The 17,548-nt window shown below is 39.7% G+C and overlaps 1 protein-coding gene across 5 annotated transcripts; it reads left to right on the forward strand.

Annotated features, from left to right (window-relative positions):
* The first annotated feature begins 2,012 nt into the window (after positions 1 to 2,012).
* mapre2 (microtubule-associated protein, RP/EB family, member 2) lies at positions 2,013 to 16,236 on the forward strand. Of its 5 annotated transcripts, XM_083991812.1 has the most exons (9): positions 2,054 to 2,073; positions 4,076 to 4,126; positions 8,074 to 8,235; positions 11,049 to 11,176; positions 11,828 to 11,973; positions 12,105 to 12,321; positions 12,534 to 12,676; positions 14,425 to 14,583; positions 14,825 to 16,236. In XM_083991812.1, the coding sequence occupies exons 3-9, from the start codon at positions 8,114 to 8,116 to the stop codon at positions 14,921 to 14,923; spliced, it is 1,014 nt and encodes a 337-aa protein (XP_083847938.1). In that variant the 5' UTR covers positions 2,054 to 2,073; positions 4,076 to 4,126; positions 8,074 to 8,113; the 3' UTR covers positions 14,924 to 16,236. The 5 variants fall into 5 exon arrangements, with proteins under 5 accessions (XP_083847941.1, XP_083847938.1, XP_083847939.1 ...); XM_083991813.1 differs by lacking the exon at positions 4,076 to 4,126 and having other exon boundaries at positions 2,055 to 2,073; XM_083991814.1 differs by lacking the exons at positions 2,054 to 2,073; positions 4,076 to 4,126 and adding an exon at positions 8,002 to 8,018 and having other exon boundaries at positions 8,106 to 8,235.
* The last annotated feature ends 1,312 nt before the right edge of the window (positions 16,237 to 17,548 follow it).

Consider the following 17,548-nt stretch of genomic DNA (forward strand, 5'->3'; position numbering starts at 1 on the left):
TGCTCAAATTCAAAGGTTTACATTGGTAAGGGCATTGAACAAATTGTGTTTACTATCAATGGTTTATGAATTAAGGTTCAATCATAGATTATTTGCCATTGTCTCATTTGTTATGCTCTCACGCAAATCTGTGCATGACTTGCACACCGGGATACACACTCTTGATGTATTTTCTGAGTGTGCGTGAAACTTAACTCAGTCACTCTGAGAGAAGTGGCAAGCCAATCTAAAATCATAAATGTGTGAAATATATCTAGTTTGATTTTTGAGCAAGTTCATAGAAGTGATTTTGCATGGTGGTGATGCATAATAAAGTGTTGACACAATATCACAATTTTTGCCTATGAACTCCTTTTCTCTTTCTTTTTCCATTCCAGAACGGCACACTTCAATTGGCTGGGTTTGGCAGTGCACATTTATTATCTGTCATAAATGCACTGTTGGCTGCCCTCAACCTATTGTCTATAATTCATCACATAGACCCACCATCTGAGGTAACATAAAAGCAGCCATCCAGTGCTGAATCTCAGTCATGTGAATATTAGTAAGGGGAATTTTCCTCTCAGGCAATACTAGCAGCATATGAATTAAGTAATAAGGTGCCTCATTATTGTTATCATTATCATTATTGTTGTTGTTATCAGCACTTTTTAAAGATGTCAACACAGAGACAGTCTCTTAACATTTGAAAGACAGATCCACAGCATCCATCACCAGATCTTTAAACTGACAACATGAAATCTTTACACAAGATGATGCTCTTTACCTGGTCTGTGTTGCAGTCACTGTCTCACCATTCTTAGCAAGCTGCTTTAAGAATGATGAATTTTACACTAAGCTACATTTATGCCTTTTGTCTTCTATCAAGCGCATGACTGCACCCTGGTGTTAAAAGAGGAGGAATGCAGCTGTGTAAGTGGCTGAACATGAGGCTTATTTCATCAGAGTTGCAAAGTTTGTACATTGTAATTCCCTTTGTTAACAACGGTTGCTGTTTAATGTTGAAATGCGGTCAATAAAAAAATAAATAAAAGGTATGCATTTTTCATTAGGGCAATAGAAACTCACAATATTTAGAGCATATAAAAGAGAGAGAGAGAGAGTTAATCTTAATCCTGTAATGCTCAGGATCAATCCGTATTGATTAATGTGGCCAATTATTTTGTCAGTTGACCTGGATTTAGCCAACATTAGTGTATGTATAACCAAAAATGGATATTTTAAATTCACAAGAAACCAAAGTGACATCTTTTGTTTTGTCTTGCTCGGCCAACAATATAAAACACAGACAAACAGCAAATTTTCACATTTGAGAAACTGTTTTGTTTTTCATTTTGACCCTCAAAATTGTACCAGGTATTTTGTCAATCAACTATTCAGTCAAATAAGTAGGCCTATTTTAAAGCAGCAACACTTTAACATGACAATTGTCACAACAAAACGACACAGAATAATAAAATTAATGGAGATTTACAACCGTTTTTAAATTATTATTTTATTAGTAGACCTTTGCAGATGGTAGTAACTGAAATACTTTTTAAAATAGCAAGAATCATCTCCACCCCTGCTATATACAACAATAACATGCTGTTTACATATTAATCCATTACCAATGATTTATTATCATATGGTATTTATATCCCTTACAGAGCAATATAGCCTGCACAATGGGTACTCTTGCTTTTATACGTTAAAGGTGTGTTTATGATCGTATTTTATCGCTTTTACCAAGTGCAGTCATGAAAACTCCTTCCACCACTGTAATCGTGGAAATGTATTACAATATTCCTGCGATTTTCCAGCAGGGAAAGTGAAATGACACCGTGCGACTAGACGGAAAGCTGTCCGGTGTCTTGAATGATCAACGCATCAGTACACGATTGGCCAGCTTCAGGACAGATGTCGTGAACGAGCCAATGAGCTGCCTCTTCGGTGACGCGCTGACCAATCAGGTGCCCGCTCTCAGCTCTCTGTGTAGCGAGAATGGGCGTTTGAGGGTGGGGTGACTCAGCCGGAAAACAGCCTCTCTTTTTTTTTTTAACACCTTGTAAACCTGCGGAGCGGAGTTCACTGGTGAGTCCCATTTGCTTTTACTGAAAAATACTAGTTTGTAATTTGATATGAAACGTGCAGCATGAAGTCTACATGCAAAAAATGCGCCTGTTGACGTGTTTCTCTCCGCCGGCTCGTACGGTGATGTTACCCTGGGTCAGGGCATATGTCGGCTGTCACATTTCTGACAAAGTGTAGGCAGGAGCGAAATTAGCCTACTGTACTGTAACTTGGCAGTTGGCGAAACAAAAGCCTTTACAGACACTGTAAGTGTTGTCGAGCTTGGTAAAACACAATTTATTTCTCGCTTTGTCATTTTTTTCAATCATTGCTTCTCATTAAACTGTCACTTCTGACCACGAAGCTCAGTTAGCTTCATTCACCGCAGCTAACGTAACGTTAACTGCTCCGTAACTGATTTGCTTTTAAACAAAAAACAAACAAAAACAGCTTAACTGTCTCAACGTCTCTCACCGCAACCCTAAAAACGACATTTAAATCTTTCTCATAACGGTGGCCACACAGTAGAAAGCGCCGGGGTGACCACACCTCTCCTTGGTTTTGTTCTTCTTCTAAATCTTAGGTGCAGATTTGCCCTTTTTTCAATTGGCAAATGAAAACTTTATATTGTCATATGTTGTACTGTAGCTGAAACAAAGACTTGAAAGGTACCAAGATAGGATGTAACAGATCCGTGCTCTCTCCTCACTGGTCCTGGCCTCCACTGCTCTTATACTGCATGTGGTTCCCCTGAATGTGAATGTACAGGAGCTTGACTCTTTGTGTCAGTAACATTTTTTCCACCATTAATGGTACCTGTCCAACCTGCAACTCAAGATAATCTGTTTGACCTCTTTGCTATTTTATGATTGCCCAGGGTTTGATATGCAGGGTGGAGAAACCACCCCTCACCCACCCACTTGATTGTCCAATTCAAGTGAGTGAGACCATGTAGTGAGATATGAATGAAGAAACGACAAGCACAGCTTATGCATTTCCTCTAATGGAACGAACCTAAGCATTAACAAGACTGTAAATCCACTGAATCACCCACATCGACAGCAAGTGACAAGGAAAGCCCAAACAAAGCAGCCCTTTGCTACATTAGCTGGCCTGGTTACTCTGTTTCTTTGGCTCCCATCCACTTTCAGTGATTGCTGAATTTTGAGCTTGTACCAGTGGTTACTGAGTTTGATAATGACTAATAGGCCACATACTGGAGCAGTGTGTGCTGTAAAAATTTCAAAATACCTTCAAAGCTTTGATGTGCTTTAAAAAAAATGGCAACATCATCTCCAGACAGCAAACTGAGAGAAGCCAGTGTCTCTTCTGAGGACATTGCTCCCGAGGCAGCCATTGTTAGTGTGATAAACCCGTCCCTTATCCGACTCAAAACCTGTCTATACACTACAACAGAAAATACTCCAAATGTACATCTTTGGGCTTCTTGCACTCAGTTCACTTGACCTGACACAGTCTGGCTGATATAGGAGTCGTCATTTCACTGATACCTATGCACATATTGGGCTATTGCAGTTCTTAAAGCCAAATATTCAGCTAAACAGTCCTGAACACTGTAAGTTTGTGTTCAGATAAACATTAACGCAGCATTAATAAAAACATAGCACGGTCGTCCAACTAAAAAAAGTTGAACTCTTCTCAACTTTTGCTGCAGTGCAGTACAACATCATCTAGCAACACACTGCGTTTGCCAATTACACACGTGCACCCTTGTGGCAGATTAATTTCCAGAGTTGCAGATCCTATCATTCACTATTGTACCGCTGCCATTGTGTAGTTTTTTGGGCAGATTTAAGGTGTATGAAACGAAACACGAATTTGTATTTGATAGTTTTTCTGTCATTCTTGAAACAACAAATGTCCAACAACACAGGCTGTTACATGTTTCATAGTGTTAGTTCAGTAACATACTGACAGGTAGCCGCTAAATCACCTTTTCCTTTTCAAAATGTTAACAGGATGCTCAAACTTTTGTGCTGCTTTTCTTCAAATGTAACTTCAGATATGTCTTCTTTTTTGAGCGCCACAGAGGAGAATCCCTCTCCAGGTGAAGGTGTGAGCAGTCATCGGTCCAGAGGGGATGTGTCCCTCTTGTTGTGGCCTTACATTTACTTGCATAACTCATAGTCTTTAGAGTGTGAACATGATTTGAAACAGGCCATGCATGCTGCACCCCTGGTCACACTTTAAGCCCCTTCAGATTGGAAAGTGGCAAGTTAATTTCACTGACAACTTGCAATGGCACACTAATGTCATCAAGCACAGATTTCCCCATTTTCCTGTTGCCACTGAAGTTTGACCATATCATACCTCTGTTGCTTGCCACCTGATGCCTAGAGGACCCCTGTGTGTGCAGTTGTGTGATTGTGATGAGACCAATATGCTGCAGTTATCACTTTCCGGTCTGATGGGGCCTTTAGCGTTGCTGTAGTGGCAATGTAGTACTGCATGCTTTTCGTTCTTAGTGCAGTTTGGCCATAATGAGATTAGTACTTGGTTGTGCCTTGTGTTTGGCTCTGCAGGAATTTATGTTAAGATTAAAGAGTACTTTTAACCCAGTAGACTAAGGGGACGATACCAAATACATGTCCCTCTAGATAAAATACAAGCTACTAGTGCTGAACACTTTGCATTTAGTCCACTGCCTTGATTTATTTCTAATGTGACAGAGATATTTCAAAAATACTAGAGAGATTAGTAAGGGTGAATTACTGCTTTCACAGTCAAAGGTGCAATCTGAGGAACATACTGTAGGCTACATCCGCTTTGCTCACATGTGACTTATGAAAGCTCCAGTGTGACTGATTAAAGTTGAAAAAAACGAAACAGATGGTGTAAATTACGGCCACTATTTCACGGTGAAACACTGTTGGAATTTGGAGTATGTGTTGTAACATCTAAAGGGCAAGGTTTTACCAGAAGGTCTGCATCATTCAACAGAAGGTAACTTTGTCAAGCTTTGGCTATGGATAAGGAGTCAAGCTAGATACCCCTGATAGGCAAATCACAGGTTTCACATGTATTCACTTGTATTAGAAGACTGAATTCAGAATGGAGGTCAATATTATTGTATTAGATTTATCAGATTTCATTTACATTCATAGTCACTTGATTTATTGGAGATGAGCTTTAAAAAACTTTGTGTTTTGACTTTGGATGTAAAATGTTCCTAAACTGTAGCTGGGAAATATAAACTTTGGCCTCATGGTGGCACTAGAGGTTTAGCTAGAGTCAAAGTGAACACTATAAGTATGGTCACTGTGTGACATCCTTTGGCTCATTTTAAAACCAGAAACTGAGAAAAATTTAAAACATACTATTCATTATTTTGAAAGATATAATAATTACTGGTAGTGCAACTGGAGCTAGAAGTGTCCATAGGATGTTTGGAAAGAAAAAGCCTCCAGAAGATCATCCCTATAACCTTTTTTGTCTTATGATAAGGAGCACAAAAAGAAACAATAAACAAACATGTCAATATAGTATCTTTTTTGAGTCATTGTCTTACGAAAAATCCCAGAGGAAACACTGCTGACACATGAAAAAGTTTAAGCATTTCTGACTGAGTTATCTGAGTTGCCTTTTGGACTGAAAGATGTTAGATGGATTGTCACATTGATCTTAAGATCTAGTATACCTGTCACTATCTATAAACAGGGGGCACCACCAAACATACCTTTTGCCTTTTAATTAAAACAGCAATACAACAAGAAAATAATTCAGACAGAAAAAGAAAAAAATCAAGGCAGCAAAACAGTATTACATAGTAGAAATGTCTAATTTTTTCCCTAAGCTTTTGCATAATGTAACTTAACTTAATTGGTGGTTTTTGAGGCCATATGAATGGCTGGATAGACTTGCATAAAATTCCTGTACAATACATTGTAGCTGTGTTGTATTAGCTGGTGTTAGAGTCCAGTGCTGTTTACATCATGTGGCATCAGTGGGGTTTTCATCCTGCCTGATAAATACTGGGCCCTGCTGGTTCACCTATGGCAGCCTCTTATCCTTGATTACTAACCATGTGCATATCAAGTCGCACCGAGCTGGCCTTGCTTCCTGACTCACACAGACATACCATATTAGGGCTGTAATGATGATACTGTCAGTGTAGTTGTGTCAGTCTCATATAGTAGTTGTGTCGAATTTAATACAGTGAGTTCTGCATGGAACAAGGAGGTGTTCTGTGTCCCATTGTGAGTTGTTGCCCAGCAACGTACCACTCACACACTCGAAGGAGCAGTGTAAAAACAACAGATGTGGCAGCACAAACAGGAGATAGCTTAGCAACCACAGGTCTGTGTTGTTTAGCTTTTAAACACATCACAATCAAACTGAGATCTTTGTATACAGTGCATTGTAACTTACACCCCAAATGGACATCTGCAAATGTATGGCAAGATGATCAACTTATTATACTGAAATCTTATTGGCCACCATTTTAGTTATCAAGCAAAATGTAACTGTTTCCAGCTTCTCAAATGTGAATATTTGCTGGACTTTTATGGTAGCATATCAATATTTTTGCAGTTGGAACAATACAAAAGATTTGAACATGATATCCTGGGGTCTTGGTAATTCCCATTTTCCTAACAAAAAACTGCAGATACAACTCCTATTCTCATGATTGATTAATCTAAAAATATTTTCTTGATTAATTTCCAGTCTTTTAATATGGTGATAAACAGGGGGGAAAAACCCTCACAATTTCCAAAAGCGCAGTTCAAAATTGTTGTTATGACTAACAGCAACAGTCCGAAACACAAAGATATTCAGTTTACTGTCTCTGTTTCTGCCTCAGTTTGAGTGTCTGGAAACAGAAAGTAGTTTGGCATTTTTGCTTGGAAATTTAGTGAAACAATTCAACAACCAACAAAGTTCACTTATGATCAACACATTATTGCAGATATTCAGTTATTAGTCTAAAACCCCAAAGATATGCAGTCATCTATAAGTGACTTATAAAATAGGAGTGGTGGTAGTAGTGGCTAGTAGTAGCAGTGTTTACATAAGAAAAGCAGGATCAGTGAATTTGTGCAATCCATAAATCAATCATCATTGATTAGCAAATTGTTGCAGCACTAGTTCCCTAAAATGCTTATATAAGCTTACAGTTGCATTGATGTGTTAGGCTAAGTTGCATGAATAGTAGAATAGCAGTATAACCAGCATATATACTAATATACAGTATAAGACATAAGTATTTATTAATGCATTACAATTGAGTAATACTGTATTGTCATTAGTTTTCTGTCTGTTTTTGAGCATTTGGGGTTAAGGTCAAAATATTTCACCTTGGATTGTGGAACGTTGTTTTTTCACCATTTCTTTTTAGTTCTTACAACAACCGGCAGATAAACACAACCCAACTTACCTAAATTGTACTGTTCAAATGTTTATTTGCTGACTTCTAGTGCATTGTTGGCATTGATTCATGTGGTTAGTAATCAAAACAGCATTATATAACACACCATCTTTTTCATGAGCACCACTTTTATCTGTCAGGATCTGCCTGCTTTTCTTCTTTTTAGCCACATCTGGTGGGTGTTGTAGTGCTAAGGAACTGATTGATTATCATCTAAGGATTGGAGGGTGAAACTGGGTGGGCTGCATTTTCCTTTTGATCAAATTAATCCTCTCTCATTTGATTGGGTTTTTTACTCTCCCTCTCCTAAGCATCTGATGAGTGGCTTGTGCACAATCTCTAAAAAAAGTTGATCTGCATGTCAAAGCAAAAAAAAAAAAAAAGGGCACTCGACCATTGATCTGACCGGTGATGATGCTTTTTTAGCACATCAAGTGATCAATGTAATTTTGGTGTACTGAAATAGCCCACCATAAGGAACAGGCAGCCAGCCCCAGCAGTCACGTGGTGCAGGGTGCAGCGACGTCACCAGGGCAGAGATTTGTGAAGAATAAGCAGACAGAGGGAAAGAGCCCCGGAGGTGCAGCACTTTCTTAGCAATTGCATCGTTCCTCTTGTTTTTTTCCCCCGGCCAGACAGAGAACAGAGTATCTGTTCAACATTTTAGAGACCCAAATGCCCGGTCCCACCCAAGCCCTTTCCCCAAATGGAGAGAATAACAACGACATCGTCCCGGACAACGGATCCAACATCATTCCTTACAGGAAAAATACAGTGCGGGGAGAGCGCGCCTACAGGTAAATCGGTGTAATGCCGCATTTGATTTCATGTTAGAAAACCCCAGATAATGATTTAAAAAGAAAAGAAATACAGACATTGGTGCTGACAGAAACCTGCATTCTGGCCTCCCCCTGCTCCTCGACGTCTGTCTGTCGGTCCCGACTCCCATCCACTGTTTCTTCCCCCCTCCTGTTGTCTCCCGGTCTCCTGTCATGTTAGCCTCGGAGAGACTATGGCGTAAATCGCTCTCGAGTTAGCGCAATGAAACGCTCCTCTCTGCGGGTGTGTATGGGCGCACCGCGCGGCTGCCGGTAGCGGTGTATGGTTGTCATGGGTTGTGCATTATGCGGAGATTTTTTTCTCTTTTTTTTTTGGAGTAGCGGATTGAAGCGGTGCGGCTTGTCAAATGACAGGAGGACACAGACACAGCCGCCCCTGCTGCTCCTGCTGCTCCTGCTCCTGCTTACTACTAGAATATTCCCATCGTGACATGACACTTCTCAGCTACCTAATACCTCACCATATCACCGCCGGTGTGTGTTTTGGATGGGGTGTTTCATTGTGTATAACCTCTCATTAGTTGCCACACAAGCCTGGTTCCCTCCCTCCTTCCCTCTCTCCCTCCTTCCCTCTCCCTCTCTCTCTCTCTGTGTGTGGATCCAGGCAGCAGCCCAGCCCTGGTGGCTATCCCTGCCCCGGCTAACAAAGCATGCTAACAGGAGCAGCAGCACATACATACATCCGTTTTGTTGACATGGGATCCTCTGGCCCAGTTTCCTTCCTCCCTTCTCAGAGAGTCCGTCAGTCAGCCGAGGCTTTTTTTTTGCTCCTGCAGAGCTGCTGGAACCCAACTTTAACGGGGGAGGGTTATTATTATCCTGCGTACCCGGTGTGTGTGCTAGTGGATGGTGATGGCGACGATGATTTAGCATGATTTAATACCATATTAGTCGCTGCCATGATCCAATAAGAGGGGTGTTTTAATGCAGCTGTCCTGCTGTTGCCTATCATTGAAGTTAGCTGAAATGATCAGGCTGCAGTTTTTAGTTTTTTGGGGAGAGCATTTGAGGATGACTCTACTTCATTTTACATCCAGCTGTCAGGTTATTAGGTCCACTTCCTCCCCCTTACCTTCATGGCAGCTGTAATGTCCAGTGTTTGTTGTAACTCTTTCAGAGGGGTGTTAATTCAATTGTCATTTTGGGGGATGCCGGACTGTATTGTGTGCATCACACTAAGGGCGCATCAAACAATCTGATTGGTTGATCTGTTCAATTAAGTGTATGAAATGTATGAATCAGAATCATAGTAGCTTTTATTGCCAAGTAGTTAGTTATGACCCACAAGCAATCTGACAAGATGTATAGTTCAAAGAACAAGTAGAAGCGATCAAGTACCAAAATACAATAACATTTAAATAAGATAAGACAATCTGAAGAGAAACATAATAGATATGTGCACAATGTGTTATAAGAGGAAAAATATTAAATTGTCCAGTTTAAATGAATGAAATGATTCTTCTGTTATCAAAATAGGCTAGTTGTTGTTAGTTGAGCAATTAAGTAGCTAATGATTGCAGCTTTAAATTATCCAGAGAGCTGTTTCTGTCTCTGGTCATAGAGTGCTGAAATTGAAGAGAGCAGTTGTCCCTGGTGGTCAAAATAATAGAAATATCTGTCTCTATAACACGGTACAGTTCAGCTGCACAACAAATTATAACCTTCATGACGGGAGAATATATTGTATGACTATTGTATTCGATTGCATTAGTTTCGGTTAGGTGCACCTTATATCCTGGGAACTGTTAATATACAGAATCTGTCATTTGTATTGTCAAAACAATTACCCATAGTTACAAGGACAGAGACTGTTTTGCCCTTTGCAGCTAAAAGAGAGTTTGCAATTGGTGAATTGTGTAATTTTCTCAGCATGATCAATGAAAATGATGTCAATCAATGAAAATTGGTCCAACTCTATTGTAGTAGCTAGCTGCTCAGGATTATCCGTCTACACACTTAATGTAACAGTAGCGGACGCAATTATAAGCGTTGTTTCAGTGTTATGTTTCCGTCTCTTTAACCTAGACTTTAAGTATTCTAGTTTGATCTCCCTGATATATTTTCTGGCTAATTGTAAGCTTTGAGTACATAGACCTTAATATCTCCAGTGCAAGTGGGGCAGGTGCTCTGGGACCCCAAAAGCCACAATTTTCCAAGCTGATGAAATTGCACATTGTCGGGGACAGCTTTCCCATTCAAGCGAATCAAAAAGTTTAATTTGAAAATACTTTTTCCTTCTAAATTATTACAGATATTAAATGTATGTAGGATTTTTTTTTCCTGAGAAAAATGTTGCCACTTTCGCATTGATCAATGCCTGATTCAATCTAGTACGGGTCCAAAACTTTAGAGTTGAAAAAGAAATTGTGTTCTTGGTGCCTTGACTATGCCATTATTTGCCTAATGAGTGACAGTGTGTGCACTCTGAGGGGATGGGACACATTCTCAGTGCAGAGGGTGGATACTGGGGGGGTCAAATGTTTGTAGAGAGGCTCTCACTGCACTTTTGCCCCTGGTGTTTCAGTCTGTCATCAGTCCATCATGACACATCCTTGCCATGCCGAGCACTTTATTCAAGCGATGTGATTTGCTAGTTCTTTTGAATAACAATCATTGCCGTCAGTCCATGCAAAGTAGCTACAGTTACTGGATGTGCCAAGCATAACTGTTGCAACCAGTCCCTTGAGTGGATACAGCTACATGCTACATGCTACATGCTACATGCTCCTGCTTTGCTTTTGTTTCTGAGCGTTACTGTTTTTCTGTTGCAGTTGGGGGATGGCGGTCAACGTATATTCTACCTCAATAACCCAGGAGACTATGAGCAGGCATGACATTACTGCCTGGGTTAACGATATCCTCTGCCTAAACTATACGAAAGTGGAGCAGCTCTCCTCAGGTGAGAACAAAATGAAAACCTTTTCTCTCCCTTCATTTTATCCACTCGCCTCTCTTTGTGTTGCATGTGTCAAAGTGGCAGTATGGGATGAGAAATATGTTGCGGAGATTACATCTTCTGGGTTCAAATCATTTTCTGTTTAAGATGGCAGTTACAGCAACTTGTGGAAACATGCTCACCTCTCCCTGGCAGGGAGTTGTCTATAAATAAACTTGTAGCCTGCTGTGCTCTCCCACTGTGACCAAGTAATCCAATTTCAATCACTCTGCCTACACAAAGAGATTTACACACTCATGCTGGTTTAGGTGTAGGCTTCTTTTTTAATGTAGATTACTTCCTCTGTGCTCTCCAGCCAGATTCATATAACTTTTATCCGATAGCGTCCAGGTTTTTCCAAATGAATTTAGTTTAACTAGGCTTCGGTTAATATTAGCCATGCTACCGAGAGCATGCATTAATAGTTTTCTTTTTAAGGTAACAAGGCCAGTAATCTGGACACAGTAAAGGCTCCCAGGCTCTTTGTTATTCCAGGGGATTTCTGTCTGGCTGAGACAGGCAGACATGATAAATCTCAGCCTATAGCCAGAGAATTTGCTATAATTTCCAGCAAGGGCTTAAATACTCAACTAACATTGCATTACATCTACTTAGGAGCTGCCTATTGCCAGTTCATGGATCTGCTCTTCCCTGGCTGCATCAGTCTTAAGAAGGTCAAGTTTCAAGCTAAATTGGAGCATGAGTACATTCATAATTTCAAACTGCTGCAAGCATCCTTCAAAAGAATGAATGTAGATAAGGTGAGTGTCTCTCTGCTTTTTCTCTTTTTCCAGTTAGCTTCAATATTATTTTTATAAGTTACTACTGTTCCACACTGGATTTAATTCTTTATTTTTATTTTGTCTGCTTTTGACCCTCATGCTTGACTCAGATTATTCCTGTGGAGAAACTGGTCAAAGGCAGATTTCAAGACAATCTTGATTTCATCCAGTGGTTTAAGAAGTTCTTTGATGCCAATTACGACGGTAAAGAATATGACCCGGTTGCAGCCAGACAGGGTCAGGACGCAATCCCCCCACCTGACCCCGGTGAGCAGATCTTCAACTTGCCAAAGAAGTCCCACCATGCAGCCAGCTCCCCCACTGCAGGTAAGCTTCAGGTTTACAGATGATTCCTGATGAGTTGGTGCAGCGGAAGGTCAACTCATAACCATTAGAAATCTGAAATCTAATAAGTGCCAGACTCACTCTTTCACAGGAAATGATACAGAGTCTCTGTGTTTAAAGTTTTTGCTTCAGGGAGTTGGTGAAGCGTTCATCCATCCCCGAGTACCGGTACTAAACTTTTAATTTGCTTGTAGGAGCATCAAGGTCGACCGCTACAACCCCCAAGTCCTCAACACCAACATCCCGACCCTCGTCAGCCAAAAAGATCCCTGCAACAGCACCTCCTGCCAAGGGGGAGAAAGAACTGGAAGCACAGGTCACACATCTTACTGAGCAGGTATGCTTTAGTTTATCGACTTATATATATTTTATCTCTGTGAAGCCAACAACAAAAGTATTTTCTCCACTTGGCTCATGTGGAGCGTTGCCTGCTTCCAAAACTGTCTGTGGTCATGGTCATGATTGAATTGCACTGACGCCCGCTGTGAGTCGTGATTAGAAAGATGGTGTGCTTTCATAGAAGAGACTGAATGAGTGTGGGTGAATTATGGATATAATTTTGTAAACTTCCCCTCCCTGTTTAGGAATTAAGCTCACTCAGATGGTGTCTAAACATAAATTGGGAAATACGTTACAGCCAGCTTTTTCATCATTATAAGTAACTTCAGAGTAACTACAACTTTTTATGTGTTTTTATGAGATCAATGACATGTCTGATCTAAATGAGTGTGTCCCCACCTTAAAAGCTACATTAGACAGCACACCTGATGCAACAAGTAACAGCTGTATTGTTAATATGCTTTGTGTTTCCTGTGGCTGTTTATCCTGTTAAAGTTAAACTGTGGAAGAACTTGAAAGCAAATATACTGTATACTTGTCAAAAAACAGAGCGTCTGCACTTTCTGTGTTGCATGATAATTGCTTGAAAAAAAAAAAGGTTTATGCCAGGCTAGGTAGGTAGGATTTAACACAATGTGAAACACTGTTACATAACCATCCACAAGTTTAGAATATGTTACAGTCGAAAGTATTTTATTAATCTTATTTGGGTTTATCAAGAAATAACATCTACAACTAAAATCATACACAACAGCAAATAAGCGAATGTAATCATGCCCATTCTAGCCTGTCACTCCTCAAATCAGACACGTAATAATTAGCAACAAAGCAATTACACATTAAGAAGAAGAAAAGCTAGTCCTGAATGAGTCAAGCTGGAGCCCTTAGCCCCAGTACTGGCTCCACAGTCAGAGCTGGCAAAACGAGCAGTAGTGAGACTGACAGAGCTGGTAAATACTTAAAAACTTACTAGCTGTTACTTACAGGCCACCAGCGACCAGCGTTTGATCTGTAACTCTCCAAAGCCAGTCTGTGCTCTCTTCTTTCATTCTTAGCAAAGCTAGCTGAAAGACATGGTTTCTTCAGTGGAGTTAATTCTGGGAGGTCGCTTTTCACCTGGACGCAACATACTACTCTGCGCTATCTCACGTGTGGGCGGTGCCTGTGTGTTTATAAACATGGGGAGGGCCAACGGTTTAACAGGGTTTCAACAGGGAGGGACTGACATGCACGTGTGCGTGGGCCAGAGACCAAAACAAAGAGAAGAGAGACTCAGTTTATATCACATACACAGGGGGTGTGACTTCAGTCTCTGCTAATTACTCCATTACTCCATCAAGTATTTACATAGAAAACAATTGTTTGTTGCTATTATTAAAAAACCTTGTATGTATTATATTATAAAACCTTATGTTATAAAACAGAACTGCTACAGAAGTAGCAGTCTATATAGTCAGTTAATGAACTTACAGCACTACTTTGGACTACTGTAGTATTTATGTATGATTTGGTAGTTCTGTAATGTTTTAATCTCATTTCTGATAATTCTAATTTAACATGTAACTGTTTGTTTGTGTGAATCACTCATGACTTTAAATCAAAGCCTGCATGTTTGTTGTTTGCAGACTGTCCAATTGATCTTGTGATAGCTCATCTCTTACCCTCTTACCAAAGTCAATGCAGCATTGTGTCGTTTGATTTTGAAGCTAAAAATAACCTTATGAATCTCAATCTTATATTTTGTAGGTGAACACATTAAAGTTGGCACTGGAAGGGGTGGAGAAGGAGAGGGACTACTACTTCAGCAAGCTGCGAGAGGTGGAGCTGCTGTGCCAGGAACAGGGTGAAGAAAATGCCCCGTTTGTCGATCGGTTAATGGAGGTCCTTTACGCTTCAGATGATCAGGTCAGTCTGTGACCCTAGTCCGGTACGAGCAGGAATTAGAACAGCTCGAGGCTGTGTTTTTTTCCCAGACTTAGACACATTTTTGCAGCAGTTTTCACCAATGAAATGTGTGAGTGCTATTTGTCCTGGTGGTAAAATCATGTGGAAATTATTGTGTGGTTGGAAGAGATAAGAACACAGTCTTTGTGTGAAATCACATGTTTGCCTCAAACTATACTGAGTGACTCTCCCCCATTTTTAGGAAAGAGTGGAGCTGGGTGACGGTGATGGACAAGAAGTGGACCAGCAAGCCCATGAGGAGGCACCAGATGATCAGCAGGAAGAACAGGATGAATACTGACTGCCATCATCCCTCACTGCAGTTACACCCCTCTTTTTAATATGTGAGAACTGTCAAAGGATTTTTAATTTTTCCTCATGGTTTATTCTTTTGTTTTCTCCAAGACTGAGCACATGAAGCAACCTCCTGAATAGAAGCACCATCACAGTTTTATTTTTTTGTATCCCTCTGCTCACTGTTCGATGTTTTTTGTGACTTTTGGTGAACTGCTGTGGCAGGTTTGTGGTGACGACCTCCACCAGCAGACAAGCTCAGACCATCACAGAAGTTTCCAAGGACTGTGTGGGTGGAAAAGTCAATTCAAATCCTACAGTAGATGTGATGAAATGCTGAACTTTAGACGGGTATCTGTTACCTGTCAGTGCAAGTGTTAACTTCCCAGCTTCTGTCCTTTTCATTTTACTTTGTTTTTATTTTGCATATCAACAATATTAATCACAAGAATGCAATAAGAAAAGCCCTCAAAGGGCTCGTAGTAGCTCTTATTTAACCTCCTTCCATATGTTGCACTGACATTTGACTCTGTATTGGACAATCTGTCCATAGACCCTCACCATATTTATTGTTGTAAAGCCTTAGGAATAGTGCAAGATGAGTTGCATCCTCGTGAAGGACGATACAGTTGAATTGTGAATAAAATGTAGTATAATGCCAACTTATGACCGTTTTAACAGCTATCCTCACAAATTCCACAGTTTCAGATAATAAGTGTGCTCCACAGTGTGTCATTCACACCATACAAAGTTGTTTGGTATTAGAATTTTCTTGGTATGCCATAAACATAGGGAAGGAAAGGAAAACATTATTGTGAACTAGTCTTACTATATTGCAGCATTATAAGTTTTCAACTTCAGCGGGAAATTGCGGTCTGTTCAAATTTCAGCTGTTCGTTTCAGAGTTCGTTTTTTTTTAAACCACAGGTCTTAGGGAGATGAGTCAGTTCACTGAGTAATTTGCCATGCTATATTCCAGTAAGTACATTGTATACCCTTTCTTAATATTGCATTTACTAATATTGAACTGGGCAGTGCACCATAATGCTTTAGTCATATATTATTGTGTAAATGAAAAGGAATGTAAAACTTGTACTGTCAATAATTAATGAATGGTAAATGTTTTTTTTCATGTCCCACTCATTATGCATTCCCCAAAAACAACGTGTTGCATGTTTGCATTTTATTTGTGAATAACTTGACCTGCTTTTTACATATTTAATAAAAAAAACAAGTATGTTAAGTGAGCTTTTGTATGTTTAACCTGCTATTTGAAAGATGTTGAGATTCGGATGGATTTGCTGTAATAAAATTACGTTTTGAGTCCATGGGAGGGTTGTCATATTACTCCAGAGCGAGTCAGGTTTATAAGTGCTTTTACTAATCAGTGATCTGTGTGGAGGTGGAGGTTTGATGGTGTTTTTTATTTGGTTAGATTGTTCCTCCGATGACAGCAGTTTCAGTAAAGATGAGAAGAGTTGATTATTTAACAAAACTGTTGACAAGTTGGTCCATACAAGCCGACAGTGTTGCGAGTGGTGCTGAGATCATCTACATTAGGGATGTTACTTGCTACATGTCAAAACATACTGTTGAAAATAAATATCTTGCACTACAAGGTTCCTAATGCAAATGCAATACCTATTCTTTCATATGTGTTGTTAATATTGATATAATTTTATGTTACGACGTTACGAAGCAACTTCTGGGGGTACCTTCAAACTTCCATTTTATGATTTTATACTAAGGGAAATGTTGCATGTTGAATTATATCTGTGTGACTCTTTTTACTTTGCAGATGACAAAACACATTTGAATAACTGTTTACTGATGGCTTCACTGGGGGATGTGGTGGAGAGATGCGCACTGAAGACAGTGGAGGCCATTCTGAACAACTCCGATCTTTCACTTCATAACACCTTGATGGACCAAAAACCTGGAGGTGGTGGACGGCTCCTGTCTCCTTGATGCAGGACAGAGAAATATCGAAGATCCTTTGTACCTTCAGCCATCAGGCTTTTTAATTCTTCTGCAAATGGAAGATGAGCTGCCACCCAAATGAATTTCCCTTTGGGAATTAATAAAATGATTTGTATTGTATCGTAGACTGCTCTACTTTTCTTTCTTTTTATGAGATACGTTTCAGTGACCATAAGATAAGTAAGCACACAATTTTCTATTTTAGTAGGCTAGTAATTCTGAAATGTTAATTTAAATAATTTTACTAACCCTCTATTGCATAGTGTTGCCATGTGGCAACAATTACTTTATCTTCATTTTTCTAAAAAGCTATGATATTTTTTTTTGTTTTTACAGTTAGGTGTGAAAAGGGGGCTTTTACTTTGAATGACATACAATTTATGAGGTCAAATGACCAAGATATCCTGTTTGCCAGTCCCTTTTGCTCATGAAATAAAATGAGTGATTCAATGTACTTAATTGAGACGGGTTCCAGGTTCTCAGACATTTTAGATAACTGTTGAAATTATAAAATGTTTTTATTGTATAAATGTTTGTTAGTTTTGGTTAAGTATGAGATGGATTTGTTGAGTGTTGCTTTAAATAAAATTAGTTTTTGGTCAAAAATGTTGATTTTATGGGACTTTCCACGATTGCATATTGTTGCCATATG

This window comes from Trachurus trachurus, assembly GCF_905171665.1.
Source record: "Trachurus trachurus genome assembly, chromosome: 17".
Taxonomy (NCBI): Eukaryota; Metazoa; Chordata; class Actinopteri; order Carangiformes; family Carangidae; genus Trachurus; species Trachurus trachurus.

Coding starts and splice junctions, on each gene's coding strand:
- mapre2 (XM_083991812.1), top strand. CDS start 8,114: ATGCCCGGTCCCACCCAAGCCCTTTCCCCAAATGGAGAGAATAACAAC. Junction 8,236..11,048: donor CGGGGAGAGCGCGCCTACAG/GTAAATCGGTGT, acceptor TTTCTGTTGCAG/TTGGGGGATGGCGGTCAACG. Junction 11,177..11,827: donor AGTGGAGCAGCTCTCCTCAG/GTGAGAACAAAA, acceptor ACATCTACTTAG/GAGCTGCCTATTGCCAGTTC.